This window comes from Calidris pugnax, unplaced genomic scaffold, assembly GCF_001431845.1.
Source record: "Calidris pugnax isolate Ruff unplaced genomic scaffold, ASM143184v1 scaffold178, whole genome shotgun sequence".
NCBI classification, from domain to species: Eukaryota; Metazoa; Chordata; class Aves; order Charadriiformes; family Scolopacidae; genus Calidris; species Calidris pugnax.
In genome coordinates, this window is record NW_015090986.1 from 1531455 (window position 1) to 1559182 (window position 27728).

Consider the following 27728-nt stretch of genomic DNA (forward strand, 5'->3'; position numbering starts at 1 on the left):
CGGCGCGGCCGGCAGTCGGGAACGGGGCAGCGGAGCGGCGGCCGCGGCGGCTCGGCGAAGGTGAGGGGCGTCTTCGGCGAAGGGTGAGGGAAGGCGGCGGGCGTTGTGAATAGGAGCTTTTGTTTGCGGTCTCCCCCCCGCTGTGGGGGGCTGCTGCCGCCGCCCCCGTTCCCGGCGGATCCTGAGGGGAGAAACCCTCAGGGCGGCCCAACCTGAGGAAATTTCGCCCTTCTCTTTCCACACAGAGCCCCGTTCCACCGGTGTGGGCGAGCAGAGAGCCCCGGTGAGGGCGGGCGGGGGCAGCCCTTGAGTCGCTGTCGCTTGGCTGTTTTATTTACTTTATTTCTAGTCTTAGGATTATTTTTTTTTGTCTCGGACCCGGGGGCAGCAGTGCCGCCTCTTCTCTCCCTCTCCCGGGCGGGGGGGAGGTGTGGGGGTGGGTGTCTGACAGGAGTTCAACTGTTCTGAGGAAAAACCTGCGGAATAGCCTGCTTTAGGAGTCGGATCGAGTTTAAGCAGGAACCTGTGCCTCTTAACTTCCAACAGAGCACGCCAGAGACGCTGCTCTCCCTTCGCACAGCCTCCCGCAGCCTGCCGCCGCCACTTGTGACATTCCGAAGTTTCTCCCTGCGAAAAGACTAGTTAATTTCTGCTTTATCAGCGTTGCGGGGTCTTGACGAACTCCCCCGTTTGTTTCTATAGTGAGCGTGGGCATGCTTATTACAGAACCGGTATAAAACGCTTGTGGTGTAGTGGAGCGAGAGCTACTTTGGTAGAAGACATAGTCTCTTTTTTTCTTCTCTTTATCTCAGCGGGTTGCAGATTAATGTGTGTTACTTTAAAAATAATAATCAAATGCCAAAAAACTACACATACATCATTTTAGAAAGGCCTTCTGATGTCCTAGATTAACTAGGAGTAAATGAATTTAGTAAATATCTTGTCAATGACCTGCTTGGCTCCTGTCTTGAGATGCTCATGGAAAGTTGTCAATGAGATTTTATTTACTAATAGAAGAATTGCCTAACAACTGTATGAACCAGAGTGAAAGAGAGTTTGAGTACAATGAGGCTTGATATGAGCTCAGGGTTCTCTTGAGTTGAAGCCAAGCTCAGTGCCAGTAAGTCACTATGCAGTAGCAGGCGTCTGTCCTTCCAGTCTCCAAAAATATTGACCCTGTGCTATTCCCTTCCCTTTTCCAAGAGTCCATCTGCTAGCAAAGCAGTAATATGCTACCTCCTCCCCTCCCTTGCCCTGAACTAAGAATCACAGAATCTTCTAGGTTGGAAGGGACCTTAAAGATCATCTTGTCCAACCGTCAAAGACGGTTCTTTTGTCCAGTCAAGAGATGGATGACATCAAGTGTGGAGAAGAGACTAGGTGGAAAGCACTAGGTGGTCTCATGAGGCAATGTAGGCACCTCACAACAGGGTTTGTTCATTTCCCTCATCTTTTTTTTTTTTCCTTCTTTTTGTATGTTTCCCGTTATCCTACTTCTTTTTCTCCTCCTTTCTGATAAGGAGTTTGTGCCTCTTTTGAGGATGAAGCAGCATGTGGAAAAACATGAAAGCTAAGTTCTTGTGTGAGATGTTGGCAATTTCTACATCATACTGCAACAATACCCTAATCACATTCCTTTTGAGAGCTGATGGTGGTCTAGTTCTTTTTGCACAGGGATAATGCTTGAAATAACTACAGAGGAAAACCAAGAAAACTAGAACAAACGAGTTCAAAGCTTCAGTGCCTTGCTTAGTGGCAGAGATAGTAGAGTACTGAAAATCCCAAGATGGGGACACAGTAATCTGTAACATCTTCTGGGGTTACAGATTTGAATAACTGGCTCTCCTGCTGAGTGCATACTTCTTGCATGTCTGAGAAGCCTGTTCTCTTGCCTGCATTCCTTGGAGTTGCTCTCTACGTGCCTGTGAATGTGCACAGGTGATACCTCTGCATTTGAGGTAGCTTGGCACTTGTTTTCAGGGTTGCCAGTCCTTGCTGCTCCTTACATCTTGAGGGTCATCTAATAATAAGCTTTTAGGTTATAGAGGAAGTAGTGCAAATAGCTGTAATTCAGGTAATAATGTTAGATCAGAGCTTGTTTCTGTCATATTACCAGAGACAAATGTGAGTCTACTGAAATGTGGAAGCAACTGAAGATCTTCCCTGGCACTTGGGGCTAGCTGCCAGTCTAGGTACTTGCCAAGGACAGTTCGAGTGGAAGTACACAGCAGTGAAAGAGCATCCTTCCCTCATGGTGAGGTCCGTAACAGGATGGCCAGTAATGCCTGGAGATGGTGGTGGTAGTCAGTGTGCTGAGCTTGAACCATCTCTGCAGGAGAGAGCCTCCGGCCTGAGTGAGCATTTGGCTGGGAAGTGTTAGATCTTGACTCAAGTCCTTCCTCTGCAGGCAGACCTTGAATTGTAGATGGGTGCTGTAGTAACTTATGTTTATTTTCTAAAGCTGCCATAGTCTCTATTTGGTTTTGTGCCTGGGAGCCATTGCTGGTATTCAAAATACTGTAAAACAAGATGTGTGTTTTTTTTTCACCTGAATGTGTAGAGGTCATGGTAAGGTGGAGAGCCAAGGAGCCAAGTTTGTTCAGTCATTACAATAGAAAAAGAATTTGTAGGCTGGTCTGTAACTTCAGTTGCTGAGAGAATGTTCTGTTCCACTTTTTTTCCTCATAACTCCTGAGAGGCAAGGAGGTACTGTTGGTTATTGCAGACGTCTGGATTCCCGAAGGCTGGGACACCCTGGAACATCTCTGGGGAGTTTGACACTCGAGTGCTTTGTGAGGACCTTGTTTACAAGGATTTGCCTGAGACATCAGCATGGTAACTAGGGCAGATCTAGAGATTTATGGGTTTTGGAAGGCTGGAAGAAGTATCTTAAACACTAGATCTCCAATATTTGTGTGGCACCTAGTGCTGCTGCTATTGAATATAAGTTTTGACAACCTGAGTAAAATCAGGTAAAAATCACGTGATTATCACAAAGATAGAGGTGTTAGTCTTGCTGATATTCTGCTATTTTATAGCATTGTTAATCTTCCAGGATAGAAAATCTCTGAATTCCTAGTACTTTTTTTTTTTTTGAGGGATGGAAACATACCCAACTCTCTTTCCATTTCTGGGTAATGTTTAAAAAAGGTACTGCATTTTCATCAGCTGAAATATTTTCCCCACCCAAGAACTTGGAAGCTGAATAGGGGGGCTACGTTATCAGTGCAGGCTCTGAAGGTATTTCTAGACTACAGGAGGAAACCCTTCCAAGACCTTTCAAAAGTAAAAGGGCAGTGTTTGTGGGAGTGGGGCTTGCAAGTGTCTTAAATTAAATTGATTTTCCCGTCTTCCTAACTCCTGCCCTAATAGGTGACTGTTCTGCCGTGGGCTATTTCAGAATATTCATTCATAAGGTCATGGATATGTCTCTTCATAGATTTAACATTGCACCCGTACAGGTGTTTGCCAATTCTAAAGAGCATGTGGTAGAATGGTTGATACAGAATATTAGGAAGGGAGTAAGTACACAAGTACTGGCTGTTGTTACCTGTGTGGGTTTTTCATATAAGAACTGGCATTTCACAAGTGATATGATGTGTCATTTTTCTCTATTTCCAGTTGTAGCTGGATGCTTCAGTTCCAATCTAGCCCTGTTGGACTAAACATTGAACGTGGAAAAGCCTTCGGGATTGCAACTTACCTTATGTATGATCAAACCAGAGAGTATGGTCACAATTTTGAGGGGCACCTAAGTGGGGAGGGGCTTTTTGTTTTAGAGACAGGGAAATTCAAAGCAGAGAAGAACAGCAGTATGTCCCAGTTCATGCAGAAGTCTTGTCTCTTTTACTGTGCTCTTCAGTGAGCTGGATGTGTGTTGACAGACACTTCCAGACAAAAGAACTGGAGTAAGAACAAAGTTGTATGCTATGAGTGAATGACTAATTTGCCTGGACTTCACTTGATTTAGGATTTTGCCTGGAGTGCTGTCTAATAAGCCAAGTAAACAAATCAGGACAATGTCACATTTTGATTTTTCTCTCATCTTCTGCTGTAATTCACTGTGTCAAGGCCTTGCTGATGCAAGCTTTCTCCTAGCTTTCTGCATGCATCCCCACATTGACAGTCTTGCCTGGTTTGTATTGGATGTGTAACATCCACAGAGGCCAGTACTGCTACAGCTTACTCCATTAGAAATGAAGTTTATCATTTTCAAATTCTGAATATCAAAAGGAAGTCTAAGAGTACAGAGCTGATGCGAAGTGTTCTGGAGGGAGGAGCGACAGCTGTGGATCTGTTAGTGATCTATGGAGGATCTATGGAGCTCTAACTTTGGGGCTCAAATGCTTAAATTTGTACAGTTCAGCACATCTTTGTCTGTGATTTGTGAACAGATAGAGGGATTGTACTAAGTTACCCAAGGCCCTTGCTATCTCTGATGTCTGATTCTGTTTAGAGTGGGATTAACTGTATATAAATCACTCCCACTCTTGTGTAGTACTTAGGCTTCTCAGTGCATTTTTCAGTGTGTTTTCATTAGTAAGTAATAGTGATTAACCAAGCCAAGAATTATTTGTCTTTATAGGTGACATTAAGTTTAAAAAAGATTTGGTTCCATTTGACTTTTTTATGATAGGAGGATGGGTTGCTCAAGATGGAAAAACTGAGCTGTGCTGATAAAGACTGGGGAAATGTTCCCATTTTTTGGTCATAACATACATGCTTCTATGCTTTGGCCTGAGAAATAGAGAGAAGAATATGCTCAACTGGATGGAAATGAGAAGGAAGTCAGAGAAGAAGCGTAGGGTGGATTTTTCTAGGACAGTGTGGACTTGCTGCATTTATCTGTAAACAACCAAAGAGGCAGGGCAATGGCTAATGCCTCCAGGTGGTCCTGTGGCTTTGGCAACGCTAAGGAGAAGCTTGGGTTTGGGCATGTTCTTGCTATTGGATATTAGGTGAGGGGAGCTCAGGAATAGGATGCATTTGACAAGTTGGGTACTGAAGGCGGGCAGCAGAAGAGATGCTAGTAGTCTGGATGCCTCTGGATGATTACTAGTGCTGGTTGCCACAAAAGCTTGTGCTTCTGGGTCAGAGCAGAGCAGATCTTGTGATTTACGAAGTGACCACCCAGACAATAAATGGTGGCCTTGTACTTCAGGAGAAGACACTTCTGGGGCCTGTTCCTTTCCCATGAGCATAGGTGTATTCACACAAAGGAGATGTAAGTGTGTGGTGGCAATAGTATTCTTTCAGATCCTCTTTTAATTTTTTTTTTCCTCTTTATGTTGGCAGATCTTGCATGGAATACCTAGCTCTTTTCTGTAACCTCACAAGGTTTAAAAAAAAATTAGAAGTATTTTTGGGTTGGGAAGGGGAAATCAGTTGATGACATGAATCGTGCTTTGCTGCAAAAGAGCATTGTCTGAGATGGAGGCTTCTCAGGGTGTTCTGAAAGACATGCAAGCTTTTTGACACCTAAATTAATTGAATTCAGTACTTAGTAAAGGATAACTGTCATTGACATGGACAGCGTGCAAAGTGTAGGATTTTACTGTGAACTTCTAGTTTTACTTAGTAAAACTAAGGCTGTATTACTGTTGCAGCACTGGACCTTTGGCCATTCAAGGAGTTAATCGTAACATTGTTTGAAAGGCCTTGCTCTGATTTTAATGCAATTTAATGAAAGGAAAAAATATATGTCAGTATTGTTGTTCACTGTCGTTTCCACGAATTTCACTATAAATCAGTGGGGAAGATTATCCTAATCTGTTTCCTGCATTGTATTGTGTATTAAAACACAATTTCAATGAAATTGTTGAGGACGGAGATTACTGCCACTGCAATGTGTCTTGTTTTAACTAGATCGGTTTACCACCAACCTAAAGATGTTTTCTGTGGCTTGTATTCCTGAAAGCTATTTCTTAACATTAAGATGAAGGAAGATGAGATAGAGGACTAGATACTTAATTTTGGAGCTAATGGTTAAAAGCATGTGATACGCATTAGCTGTTGAGAATCCCTGGAGTTAAGCACTTCTCTACTACTAACTTGCTGCAGCTACAAAATGACAACATTCAGTATTTATTATCACATTTGTTCTGAAAAAGGAGAAATGCCACTATTAGTAGAGATTGCTTCTTGTTAATACCTGTGATTCATTGCAGAAATACTATTTTGAAATGTCTTGATGCTCCCTAGTGAATTTCTAGTAGTCGCTTCCTATCTTGTAAAACAGGAGTATATTAATGGCACTTCCTTTATCCCCCCTCTGGCAAATGAACAGTTGTCATAAAGCTCTGATGAATCAGGATGCTGACCTCTTTTTGCATCAATTCCAATAATTACACCCTTTGAGAGGTGACTTCCTCCTTTAAACAGTGCCAAGAAAAAGCAGTCCTCACTGATTCACGGGTTTTTATCTCTACAGCTGAAGGATTATGTGCCCTATGATGCACATGCTGTAATATTAATGTTTGTGTTTAACTATCTCTTATGGAAAAAATACAGATGTGACACACTAAGCTTGTGAATGCCATTTTAGTGTGCTTGTGCATGCTTTTTTAATTGTGCTGAGGACTTGAGTTTCACATTCAGTGTATAAAATGCTCTTACGCAAGAGGTGAAATATCCTGTGGGAAAAATAAGTTGGCTTCTAATAGAAACACAGCTCAACTCCCTTCTTCCTTCCTCAAAAGGGGGAAAAGTTGCATATTAGGAGTGCTTGCAAAGCGTGTTAATAACACTGCATTACAGGTTCCTCACAGAATAGTCCAGCTTTGCATCTGTTCTGTGCATATACCTACAAGGAGTTGTGATCTCCACCATAGCCCTGTAATTGAGTACTTTATCTTCCATGGAAGCTATAACAAATATCTCGTTCATGGGAGCCAAAAAAGCTGAGGGGGTGGGAAGGGGAAAGACAGCCTATAGCAGACAATTCTTTGGCAATCTGGATGTAAGGAAGGATTTCGTGTTTTCAATTCCCCGTGCACAGGATTTCTTTATATTTTATTAACTGGCCTAATTAAACTTTTTACCTTTTTAGTCAGATATATTTAACTTTAAAAGTCACATTAAATTTGGGATTTTGTGGGATATTGTATGATATTAAAGTTTTAAAAACAGTTTGGGTTTTTGTCCTCCATTTTCTTTCTTTCTTTTTTCTTTTCCTTTTTTTTTGGTAATTTTTTTCTTTTTTTCCAGTGTGGTATGTAAAAAAGGGCCGGCTAAGTCTCTTGTCTGTAGCCTGGCATTTCTGGTCTTTGTGATACTCATCACCCTTGGTGTTGCTAGAGAATGATTTAGGAGATTATTGGGCTCTTGCTGAGGTTCAGGCTCCATTCCAGTGCAGGTTATGACAGCTGTTGTGCAATTTAAATGCTTTCTCCAAAATTTGAGTAGGTGTAGCAGAAATAATAGTGGTATGCTTTTCTTAGTGCAACATAAAATAATTCCTTTTTTTTGACTCTTGAAAACTTACTTTTTTAAATTTTATTTTTTAATATTTTTTTAGAAATACTCCAGTTGGGAAAAAGCTTAGAAATTGTTAAGCCAGGGAATGAAAAGCTTTTGCAAGTGTTCTTTTTTTTTTTTTCCTTTTCCTTTGCATGCTAAAGAATTAAACAAAATACCACAAGCCTGTCCTCCTTCAGAGGAAAAGCAAGAACTTCAAATGAAACCCCTTGTTCATATACCTGAAAGCAATCAGGAATCTGATATGACTTCAGAATGACTGTTTAATTAGACTTAGAGTTGTTTAATTAAATTTAATGATATTTTAACAGCCTACAGAATTACCCCATCTGAATCACCTACTGGAGGTGTGTGTTGTGTGGAAAACGTATTTGTGTGTATGAAGTGTATGGGATTTTTCCTTTGGGTTTTTTTGAAGACATGTACTTGTGTTTGTCTTAAATAGCTGTCAGATAAATATGAGGTTGAACTAAATGACATGTTTACTTAGCACTTATTGCTATTTCTGAATGGTACTTAGCATCGTGTTTTGTGGAAGCATTCATATATATTCTACCAAGAGTATACTGTGTAGTTGCATTTTAAAACTCATCAGACTGATCATGTAGAACATAGCAACTTGCTTCTTAATATTAAGGGGCTTTCTTTTATGAAACAATTGAATCTTACTTTGTGTATCAAACTATAATCTACTGTTTCTGAAGAGCCATGTGAAACATTAGAGACCCCACATGACCTGTTTGAATTTATGCTCCAGTCCTCATTTCAGTTATTTATATGACTAGACTTTTTTCTCCTTTTTTTCTAGTGTGGAGGGAGGAAGTTTATACAGCTGAACATCCTTTACTTTAAACTGTTCCTTCAGAAGGAATTTATATAGCAGCTAAAACTTGCAGATGAGAGGGGCTGGCTATTCCAGTGAGCATACTGTAAAACTAGAAATTTGCAACATTTTCACTTAGATGGCTTTGCCCAGCCCAAATATATGTTGCTCTTTCATAAAGTTTTTCTGCTGTGCTCTAGGAAAAAACACATTGCCATGCTACTTTAACATGCTTTTTGCTGTTACATTTGTCGTAGATTGGTGATATGTGGTATATTGAGGCTTTCTGTAGAAACTTTGCCTTAGGCACTGACTCCCTGTTCCACTGTGAGCGCTTTCAGCTTGCCTGTAATGTTAGTTGTATATGTTTGTGCAACTGCTGCTTTTCTTCACTTGAAAGAGAGGAAGAGGGAACATGACTCTGATAGTGCACTGTCAAATTAAAAACAGCTATGACTCGAAGAATACACATACAGTTTCTTCTGGGGAAGAATATAAAGCAATTTTTCCACTGATAGCTTCTGTTCTTGCTCAGATGGTTTTATCTGCTATGTTGTCTTGAGTGGTCTTAGTATGTGTCATGCATGGTTTAAGTATAATTTTGAATTTGGTTGGTTACATACTGGTCTGGTACTTCTGCTACTTAGTGCAGAGCCACAGTTGTAGGATAGTAAAGTTTTAATGAATGACTTTGCATACTTATTTCTGCTTTTCCTACTTTAGAAGTGGCAGCCCTGATGATAATGTTAAAATATTCAATGGGCAGAGAAAGCTGCTACATGTATGAACATGTCAGTGATCTGATTGTGTTGAGAGGTAGCTAATGCAACATCATACATGCTTGAGTTTTTGGTAAAGGTTTGTTCTATTCTTCTGTGGTCAGACTTAAGCTTGCTTTTCAGTTTGGAGAAACAGAAAGTTTCCCTTAGCTGGCTGTTAATCTTTTTTAGAGCTTGAGGGCTAAATCCTCAAAGGGTGATATAGGTATGCAAATTCAATTCAGACTTGGCTGCCACTGAACTGAATGGTATAAAGTTGGAATCTTATTTTTCTTTCTTTTTTGTGTAGATATTGAAGAAGGATAAAAAGCTCCTCAAAGATTTGGAAGGTTGAATGTGATCAGCATGAAGAGCTTAAAAGCAAAGTTCAGGAAGAGTGACGTAAGTATTGCTGCTTAGTTTGACTGTTGGTTTCCATGCTGGAAACAAATTCTTCACTCCCACCTTGATAAGGTTGTAGGTTAATGAATTACAGACAAGAAAACCTTTCTCTGAGCACAAGGCAACAGCTGACTACAGTATGAAGTAGGCTGTCTCCATTTGGAGTGCAATTCTCTGTTATGCAAATTAGGCAATTTGGAGTGCAATTCTCTGTTATGCAAATTAATAGTATTTCAGTACCTTGCTCCCTATAATTGAATCATGTGCATGTGTGGGGTCTGTAAAACTTCTGTTAGAATTCTTGCTGGTGCCTGGATTGAAACTTTGTTCCAGGTACAGCATTAAGCCTAGTGAGGACTTTACTAACCCGATCATATTTCTGCCTAGGCATAATACTGTTCTTATCAGTGTGGTGTTTGAGCACTTAATGAAAGGTCTCTTCAGTCTGTGGCAGGGTTTCTTTGTCAGCAAGAATACAGAACCAGCTGTGCAATTAGGGCAGCTGTGGCTTATCAGTTATAGTGCAACAAGAGAGGTAGATATGAGGTGTGAGCCGTGAAAATGATAGATGTAAATGTGGAGATCCTACAGGAGACTCTTCAGAACTGCATTTAGAAAGACATTAGGTTGCACATCATATATTGCCTCTTGCTAGCAGTAGTAGTATCAGTGGAGGTCCAAGCTTTAACTTGTGTAGTAAACACAGTTCCCAGCAACAGAACTGCTGAAGTCTAGGCCTTTGCTTGTCTTTCTTTTCCTACTGCTACTTGTTCCAACTTCTTGTCATGCTTTAATGTTAATGCTTATTTGATAGTGCGGTGAGCAGTCAGTGAAATAGCTAACTTTTTGTTTAATTGACTTTCCAGATTTTGTGTGGAATTAGCAACAGATCTCCATAATCTGTAAATAATTTAATATTTTATCTGTCATCCTAAATTTCTGTGCTGCTTTGAAAGAAATGATGTATTATTGTTTGTCATGGCCAGGTTCCTACGGGGTCCTAGAACTTGGTCCTTGGCCCATGGTCCTTCACCATGTTTGGTGAAGATGCATTAAGTTTGAAAGTGGACCTTCTTCAGAGGTGTTGATGTTCAGGAATAAAATTACACACTGCACTCAGGAGTCGTACAGGCTGTGCTTTGACATAAAGATGGTCTCATGTCACACCACTAGAGTTGTGTTTTTAGCTGGCTTGTAATGTACTTCACTAACTGCCAAGAAGGTAGAGATGCTCTTGTGTAATCTGCAGATGTGCTGATTACTGCTTAAAAAGTCTATTGAGCTACAGGTGTGCATTTGGTGCAGCTGTTGTTTTGGCTTGTAGCAGCAGCACCGGTGGATGCTCTGCTCCGGTTTAGTACGAGCTTTTTCTAAAAAGACTACCTCTATAAATGAGATAAATACATCAACCAGCCTTTGGGAGCAGAGGGAAACACTTCTAACTACTTTAGCAATGTTTGGCTTTATGCTAGACACTAGGCTGAACCAGCCAGTGGCACAGTGTCTTGTCCACTTTGCAACAGATAAAAATAATGTCACAAGTCTCTGGAACTGGATGTGCTGTTCAATTTAGAATTGCTAGAATTTTGTGGTCAAACATTGTTGCTCTTGTTGCAACGAGTAGCAGGAATTGCTATTTTGAGTTCACCTACACCAGTAAAACTTTTTATAGGCATCTGCTTGAGTAATGAGAACGGTCCCTTGGCTGATACATGAACACATTTGGTATTATGGAGGTTAGGTGTGCCTGTGTGTTAGGATGACTTCATTCACACTTTTATGCTAGTTGGCTGGTGCACTGCTCCAGAGCAAAGGCTAAGTGACATGCGTGATGCAACTAGATCTTGCTGTAGCTAGTCCACCCGCTGTTACAAATTGCACTGGTTCACTTATTCCTTACTTAGCTGTCCTTGGTAACTTGCTTATGCCTCTCCCCAAAACCAAGTGGAATTGTTCAAAGTAATTGCTGTTTTGATACTACTGCTGTCTACTGGCTGGAGACAAAGTTGACCACAAAGGATTTTTCAGATACCTGAAACTTAGATATGCAGCTCTAAGAGCATAGCGGGCTAAATCCGTGACAGTCTGGTTTCCTCTGTTCTGAAGCCAAACCTTTAGGGCATGGTACAAAACAGCCAACAGGAGCTGTTCTGTATTTTATGCAAGATAAGCAAGGAATATTATCCTTCTCTTCAGTTTCCAGAAACTGCCTTTAGCTATAATTTGTGGCGAGGAGGAAAAGGAGGTGGTATTAATTGGAATTAGTCTTATTTGTATCTCAATTTATAAGAGGTGCTATCTGCTTTTGGATTGGGGATAAAGGTAAAGTCAGCAGGAATGGAGGGATTCTTTTTTTAATCCCACCTCCATTGTGTTTCTTTCTTGAGGAAATCTTTAATGTCTTGTATTGTAGAACTGAAGGCATCTTGGGGGAAGGAACAATATTCTTCTCATCAGCCTCACTGGTAGCACAGAAAAATAGGAAGAGGGGGAGGAGTAGGAATGAGTCTTCAAGGTGCGTGTGAGAAACAGGAATCACATAAACACTTCTCCAGCTGATAACAAAAAACCTGTATGCTGGAATGAAGACCACATGGGAGCTTTAACACATGGGTGTGTTAAAGCTTTCTAGGCTGTTCTGGAGTGGCTGAACTGAAAGTGGGCACAACTGCTGGTATTCATGCGTATGTCTCTGTCCCTGCTGCAGGGCTCTGCTTTGGTGCTGTAGCTACACCCGTCTTACAGCTTCCAATGTCCCTGCTCCCTTTTCTTTTATCTTTGCCCTTCTGGTTTTGAGGGTATCTGATCCTTCAGTGAGTCAGTTCAGGGACATAAAGTGATGGAAAATTACTTCGTGGGGTGAGTTTTAGCTGGTTAATTCCATACTCTGTCTCACTGTAGCATCAGCCCTGCAAGGAATGATAAAAGTAGGAGGAGCAGCAGGACGTCCTTTTCTGCAACTGTTTCTTGGCTTAGCCGCATTGTCAAATCACACCCTGAGATTATTGACCTAAAAAGCACAGGTGTGGGCATGCCAGGAAAGGAGTTGCAGGAACACACAAGTAAATAAAGCTGCTAATTCTGATAATTAGCAGAATTGGTATAGTTAGCAGTTGAGAGATGGGATCATGAGTCCTCTTAGATAGGAGAATGAGTCCTCACTTCATGCTTTTGCTGCTCAGCTCCCCAGTACCTCACCTGATTCACTCTCTGTGTGTGCAGGCAGCTCCATTAAGTGGTGAATCTTTTTTCCGTGACAGACTTAATAGCTATGAAATTCTTCCTGGGGGTTACTGTTGCCATGTGAATATGTATATGGGAGTGGAGGAATGACAGTTATCGCTTTGTCACAAATGAGCGTTGTCAAAGTGTGATGTGTAGTTACAGGAGGATGCTTGTAGTCTAGAAATCTGTGAAGAAGATGCCTAGGTGGGAGCAAATGCTGAGACTGGAAGCTAAGTAGTGAATGTGCACACTTTGAGTCTGTAGACAAAACAACAGAAATTGCACTTACATCTTGACAAAGCAGCTAGTCTCTTCTGCCCAAGAAGCTGTATTTTCTTCACTCTTTCCTTACCTCTAACTCTTCATTACCAAACTCAAAACCAACTAATAGTAATACCTAAAAGCTGACAACCTAAACACGTTACCATTTTAATTGTTGCAAGAGACTATTACATGTAACACTTGAAAAAGTTGGTGTGGCAGTATCAGGAACTATCCTGTCACTTCAGAGCTTGAATTTGTTTCTGAACTGTCTGTAGTTTAGTCACAGGAGAGACAACGAACATTTCTACCCAGTAACACAGAAGTTCTTTGCTATTTCTGCTGGAAAAGTAGAGCTTTAAATAGCCCAATTAAAGCAAAACCAGTACTGACTGAAAATTTTTAGGACCATTTTCTATGGGTATTGAAGATCAGCTGAAAAACGCATCTTGCAATTTAACAACGACCAATTTTCTTCTAATTGCTAGATTGTTGACTGGACAAGAGGAAGATTAAAATTGGATGTTGTTTCCAAGTATCTTCAATGCTGAATAATTAAAATAGTAGAGTGTTTTTTAAAATTGAAAATTGACTGTGCAGTTCAGCAGAAAAAGTAGCTATTGTCAGAGGCAAAGCCAAGATAGGCTGGGATTTCCCAATGCTAATTGCCAGCTCTAACTTCTGGTATTTCTGGAAATGCCTATTTGTTATACTATCGTGTGGGGGTTGAACAGTTTGCAATTCTTATGAAAATTTCTGCTTTTTGGCCTGTGGTGTAGTCTTTGTTCCAAATCTCAGTATGATGAGGCAGTTAGGTATGTTGTATAAAATCTCAGTCTTAATCTTTATGCTATGCTAATTAAGACTTGGCATTTCTTTTTAATGCTTGATGTTCTAAGTAGTAGGCTCCCATTCAATAGTTTTTGAAGTATAAAATGCTACGTGGGGGTCTGAAACAGAAAGATTGCTGGGATACATTCCATTGAAACCACTGGGTTCCCATGTGCTCTGGACTGAATGTGTGGGAGAACAAAACTTGGGTGTGGCAACTTTAATAAAGCAGATTCTCCTTTAAACAGCCCTTAAATTGTTTTATGCACTGAAAGTTACAAATGACCTAAAAAGGAACAGGGGGTTGTTGAAAATTGCACTATCCACTCTGTGTACGTGTCCTGCTTTCTTTCAGGGCAATTGTGACCAAAAAAACCCCCGAAAAACAGACTTCACTCTGGCTAAAAAGTGAAGTAGCAATGTTCTCTGCCCGCTTTACCCAATTATTTAGAAAATCAACTACTGAAATTTGATTTTTTTTTTTTTAGAAGTAATTTAAGTGTCCTTATTTTATTGGGTTTTGAATTAAATAAGCCTGAAACACATCGTTATGATCATAGCTTTCCCTCAGCTTACTGTGTTCTTCAGTAATAATTTCTGATTTCACCATACAGTGTGTACAGGAAGATTTGATCGCTGTAATATATAGATTGTCCTCAACCACCTCTCTTCTTGGAAAAGGAGGATTTAGCCTTATCTCCTTCTTGGAACGGGTGCCGAGGCTCCTGCGTCTCCCTGTCTCTGTCAGGAGTTGAGTCCTACCTTCCACCCCATTTTCTGCTCCATAGCTGTTTGGCCTCATGCCTCCAGTTCTGGACAGCATAAGGCTCTGTGCTAGTCAGCTTGCTCTCCCAGCCAAAACCTAAATGCTTTGTGCAGGAAAGTAGTTAAACATGTTCTGAGTCCTACAGTATGTAGAGTAAGACCTGCTGCCTGTTGGAGTCAGTTCAGTGTGAACCTCTCGCTGCCAAGTATTGTCTTTTCCTCATTATTGACAATAGGAATGTGCTCAGAGTATTCTTAAAAACTGTCTTATTCAGGTGAACTGTAGTTCTAGGGCACTTGAGCCCTCTGTGAGGGTCTCTAAGTTATGCAGCATCTCTTTTAATGGTGGATAGAAAATGTAACGGAGAAGCCAACTAAAGACTGGTAGATAAGGGTATGGGAAAATGGAAGGGGAAAAAGAAAAGGTCTTCAGGGGAGGGAGGGAGGGACTTTTGAAGCTGTAGGGTCAGAGTTACTATTTTGGTAACTTCTATGAGAAAGAATAACTAGGCTCTTGTAGGATGCCTCTGATCAGCTCTCTCTAGATGGGAAACGCTCTGCTGTGCAGAGTGTTTGAGGCTAGATAACTTGCAGATATTCTATAAACAACCTGCAGCATCTCCAGATGGTTGGGGCAGAAAGGAAAGGGAATATGTTAAATGATAACTGTGCTATGTTGTTTGGAATTACAGTAGAAGAACCCGAGTTGGAGTTGCCTTACTTTGAATAAACACATTGTTATTTACTAAAACAGGATTATAGACTGGAGTGTAGCAGAGAACATCTTGGTTGGTTCCCCTACAGTCTTTGTCAGTCAGTAACAAAATGACATTGCCAGTTATAAATTCATTATTCCTTTGTCTGGTGCTAGTCCTGTGTCTGTTAAGTGTGCAGTGTTCACCCACAGATTGGGTTGATAACCGACAATTGCAGTCCTAATCAGGCAGTCTTACAGTGTGGTTGCATAGCAGCTGCAACACTATTAAACCCTGTGCTGGACATGAGAAGAAGCTTTGGGGATGAATGAGTATCAGGTTCAGCCTGCAGGGTTGACCTTGCTCACCCACTTGTAGTTTCTCTGTCCTGTTGGTAGCACAGTGCACTCACCTGGGTTCTGCTTTGTGCTCCTGTGTTTGCCCCAGAACCACTGCCCTAAGGAAATCACATGCAGCTTCTGCACTCCCTCCCTTTTGACTTCCACCCATGCTTGTGAATCAATTCATAATATCTCCCGTTATTATTGGCCCTAGAGTCATATTCTTACTAGCACAGAATGACATGGGGCTGATGACTCTCCTGTAAATACAGGCTGGGGACAGGGAAAGGTGTCTCCTCTTCCCAGGTGCTGCCTGCCCAGGCCTGTCAACTTTGTCGTCCCAGACTTCTTGCTTGCTCACTCATTAGACCTGGAGGAGGGTTTGGAGGCTGTATGAAAGGAAACATTGATTAGTCACTGGTTGGCCACAACACTGGTCTGCCCTGCCAGCCCGAGCGGTGCCTGGCAAGCTGAACACTTTGCACCTGTGTTCTGATCATGCCAGGATTGGTGGTTTGGCCATCCTCATGTGATCCCTCATTAAAAGGAATATATGTAAAACATTTACAAAGATGAAGAGGAACCCTGTGTTTTTTTTTTTTTTTAATGGAGTCAAGGCCTGTGGTGTTACAGCAACAATATACAAAATTGTAGTAGGTAACTACAGAAGAACCACAATGTGAATCTAGTCAGCTTGTTGACAGTTCATTACTAAATCAAATACCAAAATTAAGCAGCACTAGTGAGGCAGGGTAGCAAGAAGAAAGGCAAATTGGCACATACAAGCTGGAAAAAGTTAGTATTTTTAAATATAGTGGTAACAAGAAAGGAATCTTTGTTGTGTGGAAACATGTCTTTTGTGTCCCTTTAAACAGAGCACAAAAGTTCAAAGGCCTGAGTTTGGAAGAGTTGGAAAAAAGCAATTGTAATTTTTTCATTTATTTGTTTATCATTAGTAAGACTTTAAAGTAAAATAAATTAAAAATGTGATAAATGAGCAGTCTGTGTGTTCTTACTGTGGTACACTATATCCTCTCTCTTCCTTTTTGGCGCTACTCATGCCTAATCTGATTTTAAAAAAAAGTAATTCTGTCCAGCTGTCAAAGTTGTCAGTTAAAACTCATGTAAAAGGAGGTGATTTAATAAATCATCCGGTCTTTGTGTTTGAAGGTTGTTGTCTTGTCTTTACCAAGAAGAAAAAATTGCTGTGAGTAGGTGCTGCAGTACTATCTAAAGAATAGAAGAATGCCCATAAATTTTACCTTATTGGGAACTTGAGGTTTTTTATCCTATGCTCTTATTTTGGGAGCAGACAGCAAACATTAAGGAGTTAATCAAGCTGAAATAGATGTATAATTTGCCTTACACCAGCAACATTTGCTAGTCTATTCTTCAAGAAGCTGTTCTGATTGCATGTAGTCCAGGCAAATGCCCAGCTTAAGAGGCATGTCAAGCCCTTTTCTGCTCCCTTGCTTGCTACACTTGCATCTCCTTGAAGTTCATCCTTTACATATTCTGAAGATCCATGAAGCTTAAGCATAGAGCAGAATGAGTGTGTCAGTGGCCATTCTTCCCAAGAAATACCATGTGGTGTTTAGAGAGAGTTGTGACAGTTGAACTTTCAGCATTTCATTGAAGGTACCTTTACTTGTTCAAAGGTCAGGTTACTGCAGCACTGCACGGGGCAGGCAAGCAGAAAGAATGAAGATGAAGAGGCCTTCCTTTATTGTAGTTGTGTAAGAGAGTTGCTCTGTTCAACACAACTGTGAGGAGGTGCCTTCTGTCAGCTGGAAGTCGGTTTGCTTGGCAAGGTGAGGTTGATGGGTGATGACCACTTTGTGTTGGCTACAGTGATTAAAGGAGCATTTGAAAACTGCAGACCTGTACAGAGAAAACCACAAAGGTGGGAAGAATAGAAGGCTGAAAGCTAACGAAAATTTTTGCTAGTGAGAAAAAGCTAAATATTACCAGTGTCTCTCTTAGTGTCAAGACAGTGTGTATGTATGCTACAGCTCATTGATATATGTGTCTTAAGGACAGCTGCTCAAGTTTTGTTAACAGATGATCCTACTTTAATGAACTTTTGAAATATTACAGGCTCAGTAAAGTGTCACTTTACAATTAATTGATGCAAGGCTAATAATTTGTAATCATTCATACTTGATTGTAATTTTGTACTGTAAATAGTTAAAAGCTGACTCGGCAAGACTCTGAGCAACCTGCTATAATTGACCCACCTTTGAGCAGATGAAGTAGACTGTCTTTCAAACTTGACTTTTCTGTGATCCTGTATAAAGATTACTATCTTGAAACACATCATATAGGAAGCCTGCAATCATGTTGGAAGACACAAAGTGCTCTTACAAAATTAGAGGTATCTTATTCTAGGCTCTTAGCTGCCTGAAAAACCTTGAGGCTTAGCCCCAGGAAAAGCTATGGCATCCTTACCCATATGTTAGTAATATAGCTGTCTGGACTTGTGTGGTTAATCTGACATGCAAAAAGCTATTTAATGAGCTATTTTTTCCTACTTCTAGACCTAAGCTATCTAGAAGTAGCTGCTACCTTAAGCTTTTAAAAATACTGTTGACTTTGTGCTGGCAAAAGCAGTTGTGGTTGAATGTCTTTTAACTACGCCTGCAGGATGTCTTCATCTTTTAGACTTGCAGCTTGTATTCACATGTATTCTTACCACAGCTACTCTTCTCTTCCTGTACTTTGCTTGCTAAATGGACTTCCTACCTTTAAGTATTTTGAGGTAGGAACCATGTAATACCTAATGCTACATGAAAATATTTGGATTTTGAGAGGTGACATAATACTACTAGCAAAACATAATCTGATTACTGCTCTACAGCTGTCTGAGGAGTCTCATTGCCCAGACATCCTGTAAGTGTGTATCTCAGATGAAATATTCAGTTAACTGTCCAGAACGCTTGCAGTGACTTGATGATGATGATAGAAGCAAAGGTGTTTTAATAACTTTGCAAATAATGTGGTTTCTAATGCATATGTATGTGTCTGACATACCTATTCTGCTCTGTTCACAGGTGCATACCTCTTCTCTTTGATCTTTGTTTTGCTGTGTGTGGTGGAAACCTCTTAGGAATCTAGTAAACTTGGGCAACCTGTCTGCTTATCCACACACTAAAACAATGCCCTTTGAAGTCAGAAGAAAGACTTCAGTCTTCTTGACTGAGCTTTGAATCAAGAACCAAACCCAAAATGCTGGCTTCATGGAAGCATATAACAGGGCTTCAGTGAGGCATGGATTTCCTCTGAATGTATCATAGAAATATACATGGCTATTGCAGCTGGTCAGGTTGGCAGGTTATCCAGCAGTGGTTCCTCTTTAGGGTCTTGAGTGTGTTGGGTTTTTATTGTGCATTTCCCCCCTCCCCCAGCCTGTGCCAGTGTTTTACCACCCTCATCATAAAGTATTTCTTCCTTAGTCTGAACCTACCCTCTCGGTGTTTTACCACCCTCATCATAAAATATTTCTTCCTTAGTCTGAACCTACCCTCTCTTATTTTAAAGCCATTATCCCTTGTCCTATTGCTGCTGCCCCTCCTTAAAAGTCCCTCATTGTCTTTCTTATAAACCTCTTTTAAGCATTGAAAGGCCACAACAAGGCCTACCTGGAGCCTTCTCTTCTCCCTCCTGTCCTCAACGCTCTTAGCGTGTCCTCACAGCAGAAGTGCTACAGAGCTCCTCTGGACATGCTCCAACAGGTTCATGTCTTTCCTGTGCTGGGTGCTCCAGGACCCTGCATTTGGCCTTGCTAAACATCATGAGGTTTACATGGGCACACTTCTCAAGCCTGTCCAGGTACCTCTGGATGGCATCCTTTCCTTCAGGTGTGTCAACTGCACCACTCAGCTTGGTGTCATTGACAAACTTGCTGAGGGTGCACTTGACACCCCGTCTGTGTCATCGATGAAGATATGATGAACAGTACTGGTCCCAGTACAGACCCCTGAGGGACACCATTTCTCACCGGTCTCCATCTGGACATTGAGCCGTTGACCACTACTCTCTGAATGCGACCATCCAACCAATTCCTCATCCACCAAATAGTCAACTCATCAAATCTGTATCTCTCCAGTTTAGAGAGAAAGGTGTGGCAAAAGCTGTGCATTGACCGTGTTATTTCTATGTGTTTATCAGGGGAGGAAGGTGGACACTTTTCTCTAATTCTTCTGGCTGTGGCTAAGGGAACCTGAACACCGTATCAGGTGCTTATGCTTTATGTAGTTGTTCAAGATAGAGTGCAAGTTCCAGCTTTCTTTGGGTGTGTTGATTGCATTTACTGGCATGATAATAGCATGCTTAAGGGTGGGAATTTTTTTGCCCATCCAGATATGTTCATATCCCACTTCTCTTGGTACAAATAGCCTGTTGGTCTCTGCTGTTGCTGGATTTGCCTCACAGCTGCCTCCCATCATGTGTCAAAGTGTGCTTAGTGCACCAGCGTGGCTGTGTGTCCTTGCAGTTAACGTTGGAATAGGTGTTGCATGCAGGGCTATGTGTGTGAAGCGCTGCAGGGCAAGAAGCTGCCCTAGGCTTGGTGTCGGGCAGCAATTTTTTCCAGCAGTGAATACCACTTCTTAACGCATACGTTGTTTGCTTGTAAACTTGAAGTTGCTGAGGGTGTTTTGGTTTTGTTATTCTTAGTGTAGGCTCCTTGTTTGCAAGCCAGGTCTCGCTTCAGCTGGATTACTGTGCTGGTTATTTAGCATGTTGTACTCTGAAGAGGAAGGTTGTGTTATCCATGTGTTTGTGAGGGCCATCAGCTCAGATTAATGTCACAGCAAAAAATTCTTGAAAATTTCCTGTCGAGGTGGTCTTCAAGATACAGCTCTTTACTCCAGTGATGGTAAGATGCATGAGGTCAGATGAAGGCTGGATTTTTTTGTTTGTTTGCAAGTAATGTTACTTTCGTTAGAGGATCATTTTAGGTTGAAAGTTATTTATATATTGCCTGCTAAACTGTGATATAGTGAATGGGATGTGGCAAACATGAGCAGTGTGTGGGGAAAATGGCTACAGGTAAGTTTCTTCAGGCCTGCTGAAGGCTGACCTGTGTGTTACATTGACTAGGACTTTGGGATAATGTACGGTGTGGTTTTTTTCTCATTTTTAAATCTGGATGCTTGTTCAGGCATTACACACCAAACTTGCTTTTTTTTTTCTTTTCTCTTTTGATTTAGGTTAGCTGGGGGAAAATGGGAAGGTGGTTGTTTCCAGGCTCTTCTCATTCACTAACTCATTGCAGAATTTTGGGCAAGTAAGGAGCTATGGCTGCTCTTTCAGCCCGGAAAATACATAGTATCTACTTTGTGTAGTTGTGCAGCATTGCTGAAGGGAAGGCACCAAGTTCAAATTTTGAGATTCTTTGATATGAAATGGAAGAACATTAGATAATGGTTCTTCAGGGACCAGGAGGGCGAGTTTAGTAAGTTAACATGTAGCTGAAATGTACTTGGCATTTTTTAGTGTTTTTCTTCTGGTAGCAAAAGAATGTAATTGTTCTGCCATGGTGTATTTTTCCCAGTGCCTTCAAAAGAGTTTCCATGCCTGGAATTTAGATTTATAATCTGCCTTTTTTCTTTTTTTTCCCTTCCCTGTTATGCATCCTGATACTTTTAGATTAAGAGCAAGTCACTTTATAATTTATCCTTGAAAGGCTAAGTTGCCTGTTCCTGCAATGGTGACTTCAGTTGTGCCTGTCTATAAGCTAACAGAAAAAAAGCTTGCTATCTAGCAATGATGCCAAAATATTACTTAATGCCAGACTTCTTTCTGCTCTTCTGCAGTAGCAACTCTTGCTCTCGTTCCCCTCTCCTGTCTCCTGCATAACTCTCGTAGGTTTAAATCACTACATTCAAGGCAGCAATTTCATTTTCTTAGATTTATGTTTCTAACACTAATAGTATTTCTGTTTTTCCATTGGTCTGTAAAATGCCTATATAGTACTTAATAGCTTCAGTTTTATGAATGTAGGCTCGTTTCAGCTCTCTGTACGTACAGAAAACAGAATTATGAAATTACATTCTTTGACATAAGGAAAACAAAATAACTCTTTAAATAGCTTGTACGTGCACTGAAGGTGGCTGTAAACAAACAGTACAGTCTCATTTAGAGGGAGGGGAACAGATACTGTAAATGTCGCTGTCAGAATTGACTTAAGCTTCTATTGAACAGCATGAGAACTGCGAAGCTAGTGCAATAAAGGAAGGAAAGTTTAGAAGGTTGGAAAAAGGACTCAATCTCTCATCTTTCAATTTAGTTTTCTATAATCTTGTGCAGGGGCTTGTTTTCCCACTTTCATGCCCTTTAAATAAGGGGCAGGAGTGTAAAAATATTTATATTTGGGAATTGTGGTGGATAGAAAAGTAATTCTGCAGTGCTTGAATACTGTGGAAACATAAGGGCTGTGTAAAGTCTTTTAAGAAGAGACAACCAGCTTCTACCATGCCCAGCTTAACTTCTTTCTCAGCTCTACATAGCTTGAGACTCCTCAGACTGATGTGACCTTGGTATGTCTGCTGGCTGTTGTCAACTTCTGTCTCTTGAGTTTCCTGCTGTTTAAAATCTGTGGGTTATTAACTGAGGTGCTGCTGTTGCATGCTGCTGGAGAGCACCCTTGCAGGGCATTTGGGTTTGTCCCAAGTATGTGTAATAGGACTGCATGAGGTTTGCATGGATGTTTCAATCAGTAAGATTCAGAAAGGTGATTTTTACATATGAAAACCCTAAATGTCCCTTATGATAGTCTCCTTTAATGATCTTTTCCGAAAAGTACAGGCCTATGTTCCTGGTGACAAGGTGCCCAGGAACTTGTAGGACCAGATCTTTTACATTTTAATACCTCAGTTGTTTTCAGTAGGATTGTTCCCAGTTTTTGTCAATGCATGGTCACTGTCTGACCTAGAGCATGCCTCCTCCTCCTCTGTTTTCAGTGTGTGTGTGTGATTTTGGATGAATTGTCAGTTTTCACACACAGCTGAAATGCATCTTCTTTTCAAGTATGTTTGAGTAATCCATAGTGATTAAGCAAAACAAGTAGGAAAGAATGTGATATTGCTATATGCCATGATTGTAATGACCCCCTCTTTGAAATAAATCAGTTGTTTGTCAGAAGACTCATGTCTGCATAAGCACACGGCATTGCTGCAGACAGGAAGTGCCCTAGTCTGTTGACCTTGTCTCCCAGGGAAAATCAAAGCTCTCATTAAATTAAAAAAAAAAAGAAAAAGAAAAAACCAAGAAAAAACAAAAAAAACCCACCAAACTTGTCTTAATGGAAGACAGAGGCAATAATATGTATAACCTTTTTTTTTTATTAGCTTATGAATGTGCAATCTGATATTTAAATTGCTTTTAGTACTTTTTTTAATGCAGCTGAAAAGAGTGAGGTCAGATGTATTTTCTTAGGGCTATATTACACTCCACAAGGGTGAACAGGAAATGGTTTAAAGGAATGCCAAGAAGCCCCTATTCCCTAACCAATTCCCTTGTCTTCTTTTAACCAGCTTTATTTCAAATTGCATGCTTCAGCTGCTGTGAGCATTTCTGGGTTGAGAATTAGGGGAAGATTTCAGTGTGTTCTTAAGTTGCATCATCCAAGTTCCTTTGCTTGCAATTTAAAGAAGAAAACTGACTGGTTTCTAAATACAATTGTATACAGGAAAACTGAGACTTTTTTGCTGTATGCATCTCTGATCTGTTAGTAGTGGGAGTGTACCTTATTAACGCTAGAAATGGTGATAACTTAATGTGACAATAATATTCATCGCAATTTCCAACCATTACTACTGTTTTCAGGAATTTGCAATTTGAATTTATGCAGTACAGTCCTCATTAATTCACTTTGTTCCATGTATTCTAATTGTTCTGTTTCTAGCTAGGGTTTTTGTCAAAGCTGCATTTTTTTCTCTTCAAGTCTCCTGCTGTAAAAGGAAGTAAGTCTAGAAAATTGAAAAAAAAAAAAAAAAGTTAAATATTGCCAAGTCCATGCTCTTACAAACTATTAAATACAAATTAAAATGAATAAAAAACCTGAACTTGGATTTCTTTGAAGTATTTCTGTACAGTATACTTGCAGAAATATTTAAGACTTTATTATCTCCTTGCTGGTTTTGCTTGTCACCATGAATATCCAGTTAAAAAACACAAAGGGACATCTCCTTATAGAAAAGAGAGATTGGGAGTAGATATTCCAAGGTGCTGCAGGGGGAATGGCTTGCTTTCTGGAGGTGCAGTGATCTGTACACAGCATGATTTGGACTTCCCAGTATTCATAGGCAAGACAAGTCCCTTCCTCTGTGGGGAAGGTTACTTACTAGAGCAAGTCACCTCTTTCTGAGGCTTTGAGCAGATGTAATGAACACTGTCTTAACACCTGGCTTCTAGTCTAGAAGTTCATAAATCTTTTCATACCCAATGTGGCTGTTACTAGTGGTGTATGAGATGGGTGTACCTATTGGCTGCTTAATAGGGCAAATCTTGCAAATATTCTCTATGTTTGCCAGAGTGCTGCCACAATGACATACAAGGCTAAACCAGAAATGTACTAAATTCCTTCACAGAGCGTGCAATGTGAATTTTTTATAGTCTTGTCTCTTCATGAGTCATTTCAGACACACATACACATGTGTAAGTTCCAAAACTAACCTACTGCTTCTCTTAAAATATCCTTAAATAGCCACGTTGCCTGTTATCCTGTGCTCTTTCAAACTTGGATATCAACCCAAGATGTCTGAAGTATGACAAAACTAGATAAGCTGACTAGTAGTGTTGGTACATGTTCAGGAGTGTAAACTTACTAATGTTTGGCTTGTCTTTTATTCAGAAGACACAGTTGTAACAACTTCTGTAGCTTTTGAACACAGTGATCTGGCTTTCCAAAGTTCAGCAGCTTTGCTGGCTGCCTGGCTTAGATGATGTCTTGTAACAGTGTTTACAAAAGTCAGAAATATTTGCACAACAGTAATTATTAAAGAGAACTAGGAGCTCTGGTTATGAAATCCAACACCTATAACAATAATTAACACTGAATGGTTGGGTGGAAGGCATGTCATATGCTGAGAATCTACAATTAGGACTGAGTGCCTGCTACACAACAGGAGAACTTTCATTGTTGAATACTGTAACTCATTAGGCATCTGGGTAGGACCTTGTAATGAAATTAGAGGGTCTTTTCCAGACTTTCTGGCACTCATAATTCTGGCCTTTATTGGTTTTCCATGCAATTAATCCTTATCAAATGTGTGACTTGTTTGTTTGGGTTATATGGGGAGACTCAAAGTTACAGAACATCTGGTGTTACACCTCTCCTTCCCTCTGCATTTCTCTTCCATTTTCTGTTTGCTCCTGAGCTGTTTTGGTAGGGGAAGACATTAAGAGAGGAGACAGCATACCATTTTTCTTTCTTCTTAAGGACTACTCTAGCAAAATCTGCTTGAGATCTGAGCTGGATCTTTAACACTGCTTGCCTTCTCCAGAGGTGGGGAGGTCACTTCAGTCTCTCTTTGTGGGAAAAGGGATGGGACCTTTGAGATTGTCTACCACTGCCGAGCCCTGGAGAAAAGTTCTTGGTTGGAAGCAAAACAAACAAAAAAAGCCAAAGGAAAAGAAAATATGTCTATTGACATGAATCCTGAGTTTTATTTGAAATAGAAAAATAGGAGCTTGTACTGACATGAATCATCATCCATGCTCTGTTCCTGATTTTCTCTTTAGCTGATAGTGGGTGGAGTTCTGAAATATTTCAAGCTAAACTAACTTCAGAAGACACAAAGTTGGGAGAGAGTTACCATGAGCCTGGGCCTCCATTGTCCTGTTGCAGCTTTGAGGATGTTTTTGGCATTTCTTCATGTGGCTTTTTCACACTGCCCTTGAGGCATTATTCTTACCAATAGATCTTAGTTGTTGTTACTGCTATAATGAAAAGCATCACTGCTAAGCTGTGCCTTCTTCCTTCTTTCCATATCCCTTTGCTGTTCCCCGCAAACTTATTAAGTATCTGTACCACAGAAAGCTAGTACTGGCCCAGAATCTTGCTATGCTTAGCGCTGTTATTTTTATTCCCTCTTTTTGCCCTTGCAGTTTGAGGGGTTCTTCTCTTATAAAATTTCATTCTAAAATGAAAGCCATATTTATCTCTCATAAAATACCAAACACAGTTCATCATACCTAAAAGAGATGTCGTGCTTGTTTGTGGAGCAGCGGGTAAACATAATTTGTTCTATGCAGACTTGCTGAACATTAATAAATTCCAATCACCCAAGCTGATGAAAGACACACATTATCTGTTTCTGGCAAGAATTATATTGCATCTAATTAGGCCCAACTTTAGAACATAGCATTTCATGAGCAAAGTTAATTACAATGTTCTTAGTCTTTGTTACAAGAAAGCCTAGTGGTGGGGAAAATCAGCAGTTGACGTTAATTTGTGTTCTCTTACTTAATGCTTAACTGTCTCAGTCTTTTAGTATGTAAGCTTGCCAGACCTGCTGTACACTGCAGTTGCTGAGGAGAACATAATTTCAGCTGATGAGAATGACAGGGAGAGAATCTAATTTCCAGTAGTGGAAAGCATTGTGGTTAACTCTCCAGTGCTCATGCAGTTCTCCATGTTCAGTGACTCAATAGAGTGTGTTAAGGGAGTTAATCAACTGATTTTTATGTGTGCAAGATGACAGGGTGGAGTTGCTGCTGGTGGTGTTAAAACTCCCAAACACATTCACTTTGAGATCTCCCTTTTGTTCTTGATCTCCCCAGTTTAAACCTCCTTTCCCAGTAAAAAGTCTACCTGATTTATGTTGTAGAAGCTGTGAGAAAATAAAGTGACCCTTTTAAGAAACATCATATGATCATTTTGCAATCTTTCCTGAAACTGAATAGAGTAAATAATAGATTTCTTAGATTTTACAAGGTGTCCTTTGTGAGTAGCAGAACTAGTGAAGCCTGGCCTCCTTGCATGGTTGTTTCATATTGCTTCTCAACCTTATCACCATACCTTTGTTTTTCCCACTCTGTCCTTCCGTGTCTGGCCTTTCTGCTGTTCCTGTGACATACATGTAGATGCTACTCTCTCCCATGTCCCCCATGCCGGCCCTCAGGCACTGTCTGCTAGGGCTGTTCCAAATTGCTAAAGCAGGTAGTGCAGTTAGCATTTGACAGATTAACCAAAACAGCTAAATTCAAGCTGCAGCCTTTGCTAGAAGCACTGTATCATTGTTGTTGACGTAATCACCGTTTTTCATGAAACTGGCATGAGCTTATTTATCTTGGACACTGCTTCCTAGCTTTCAGTAGTCTTGGAGTCAGTGTACTGGTATAGAATGATTGGATAAACCTCTTGGCAAGGCAGGGGAGGAGCTGATACCAAATTAAGAGCTATATCGAAATAAATAATTCTGGAACAAGAACGGGACCCTCAAACCTGTATTGCTGAGTTTGCTAAAACTAGCCTTACCAAGGGCTGTAGGTTTCTATGACGCTTGGTTGTGAATACCAGCAGTGCTAACAGAAAGCTACCAGCTGGGACCAGTTTTTAAAGCTGACAATTTATATTCAAGAATAGGGATGTGGTTTCTGCCTTTGCTAAATAAACTTGTTAGGAGATCCGATTCCAGTCTGTAACATAAAGGGAACTCTAAAAGTAGTCTCTCATTGAAATCGTTTAATAAAGCTATTTAACCTGGCTGTTCTGGAGACTGTCTTTGTTTCAGCAAGCATCTGGCTACACTTGCAATTTGAGAATAATCAAGGATAGATTGTTTTCTCTAGTGCTTTGTGCAGTGATGCTTACAACCATGACTGGGGCCCTGGAATGCTAGCATAACTTGAACTCTGACATGCATCTAATTGCATAGTTTCTTGTAAAATTAATAGATCTCTACCCTTTGCTACATTGCTATATTATTTTTTTCTACCTGACATTGTGTGTATTATGTTGATGGATGTCACCTCTGCCTAAAGGGTATAGTCTTATTCCATTGTTTTGAGAATTTACATGGTACATCTTGAATCCTGTTTCTTGCTACTTTTACACTGTTGAGGCAGACAAGAAATGAAAGAGTTAGAATAAGGTATTTTTTCATTATAATCCTGCTTTGATGTAAATATTCCTTCCTTATTTTTC

The 27728-nt window shown here is 40.5% G+C and overlaps 1 protein-coding gene across 9 annotated transcripts in view; it reads left to right on the plus strand.

Annotated features, from left to right (window-relative positions):
* Positions 1 to 27728, plus strand: part of RAI14 (retinoic acid induced 14) — an 85792-nt gene continuing 58064 nt past the window's right edge. For 8 of the 9 annotated variants that reach the window (XM_014953968.1, XM_014953970.1, XM_014953971.1 and 5 more), the window contains exons 1-2: positions 1 to 60; positions 9368 to 9459. In XM_014953968.1, the coding sequence (XP_014809454.1) occupies positions 9424 to 9459 (36 nt within the window). In that variant the 5' untranslated portion in view covers positions 1 to 60; positions 9368 to 9423. The other variant, XM_014953969.1, reaches the window with a different exon arrangement.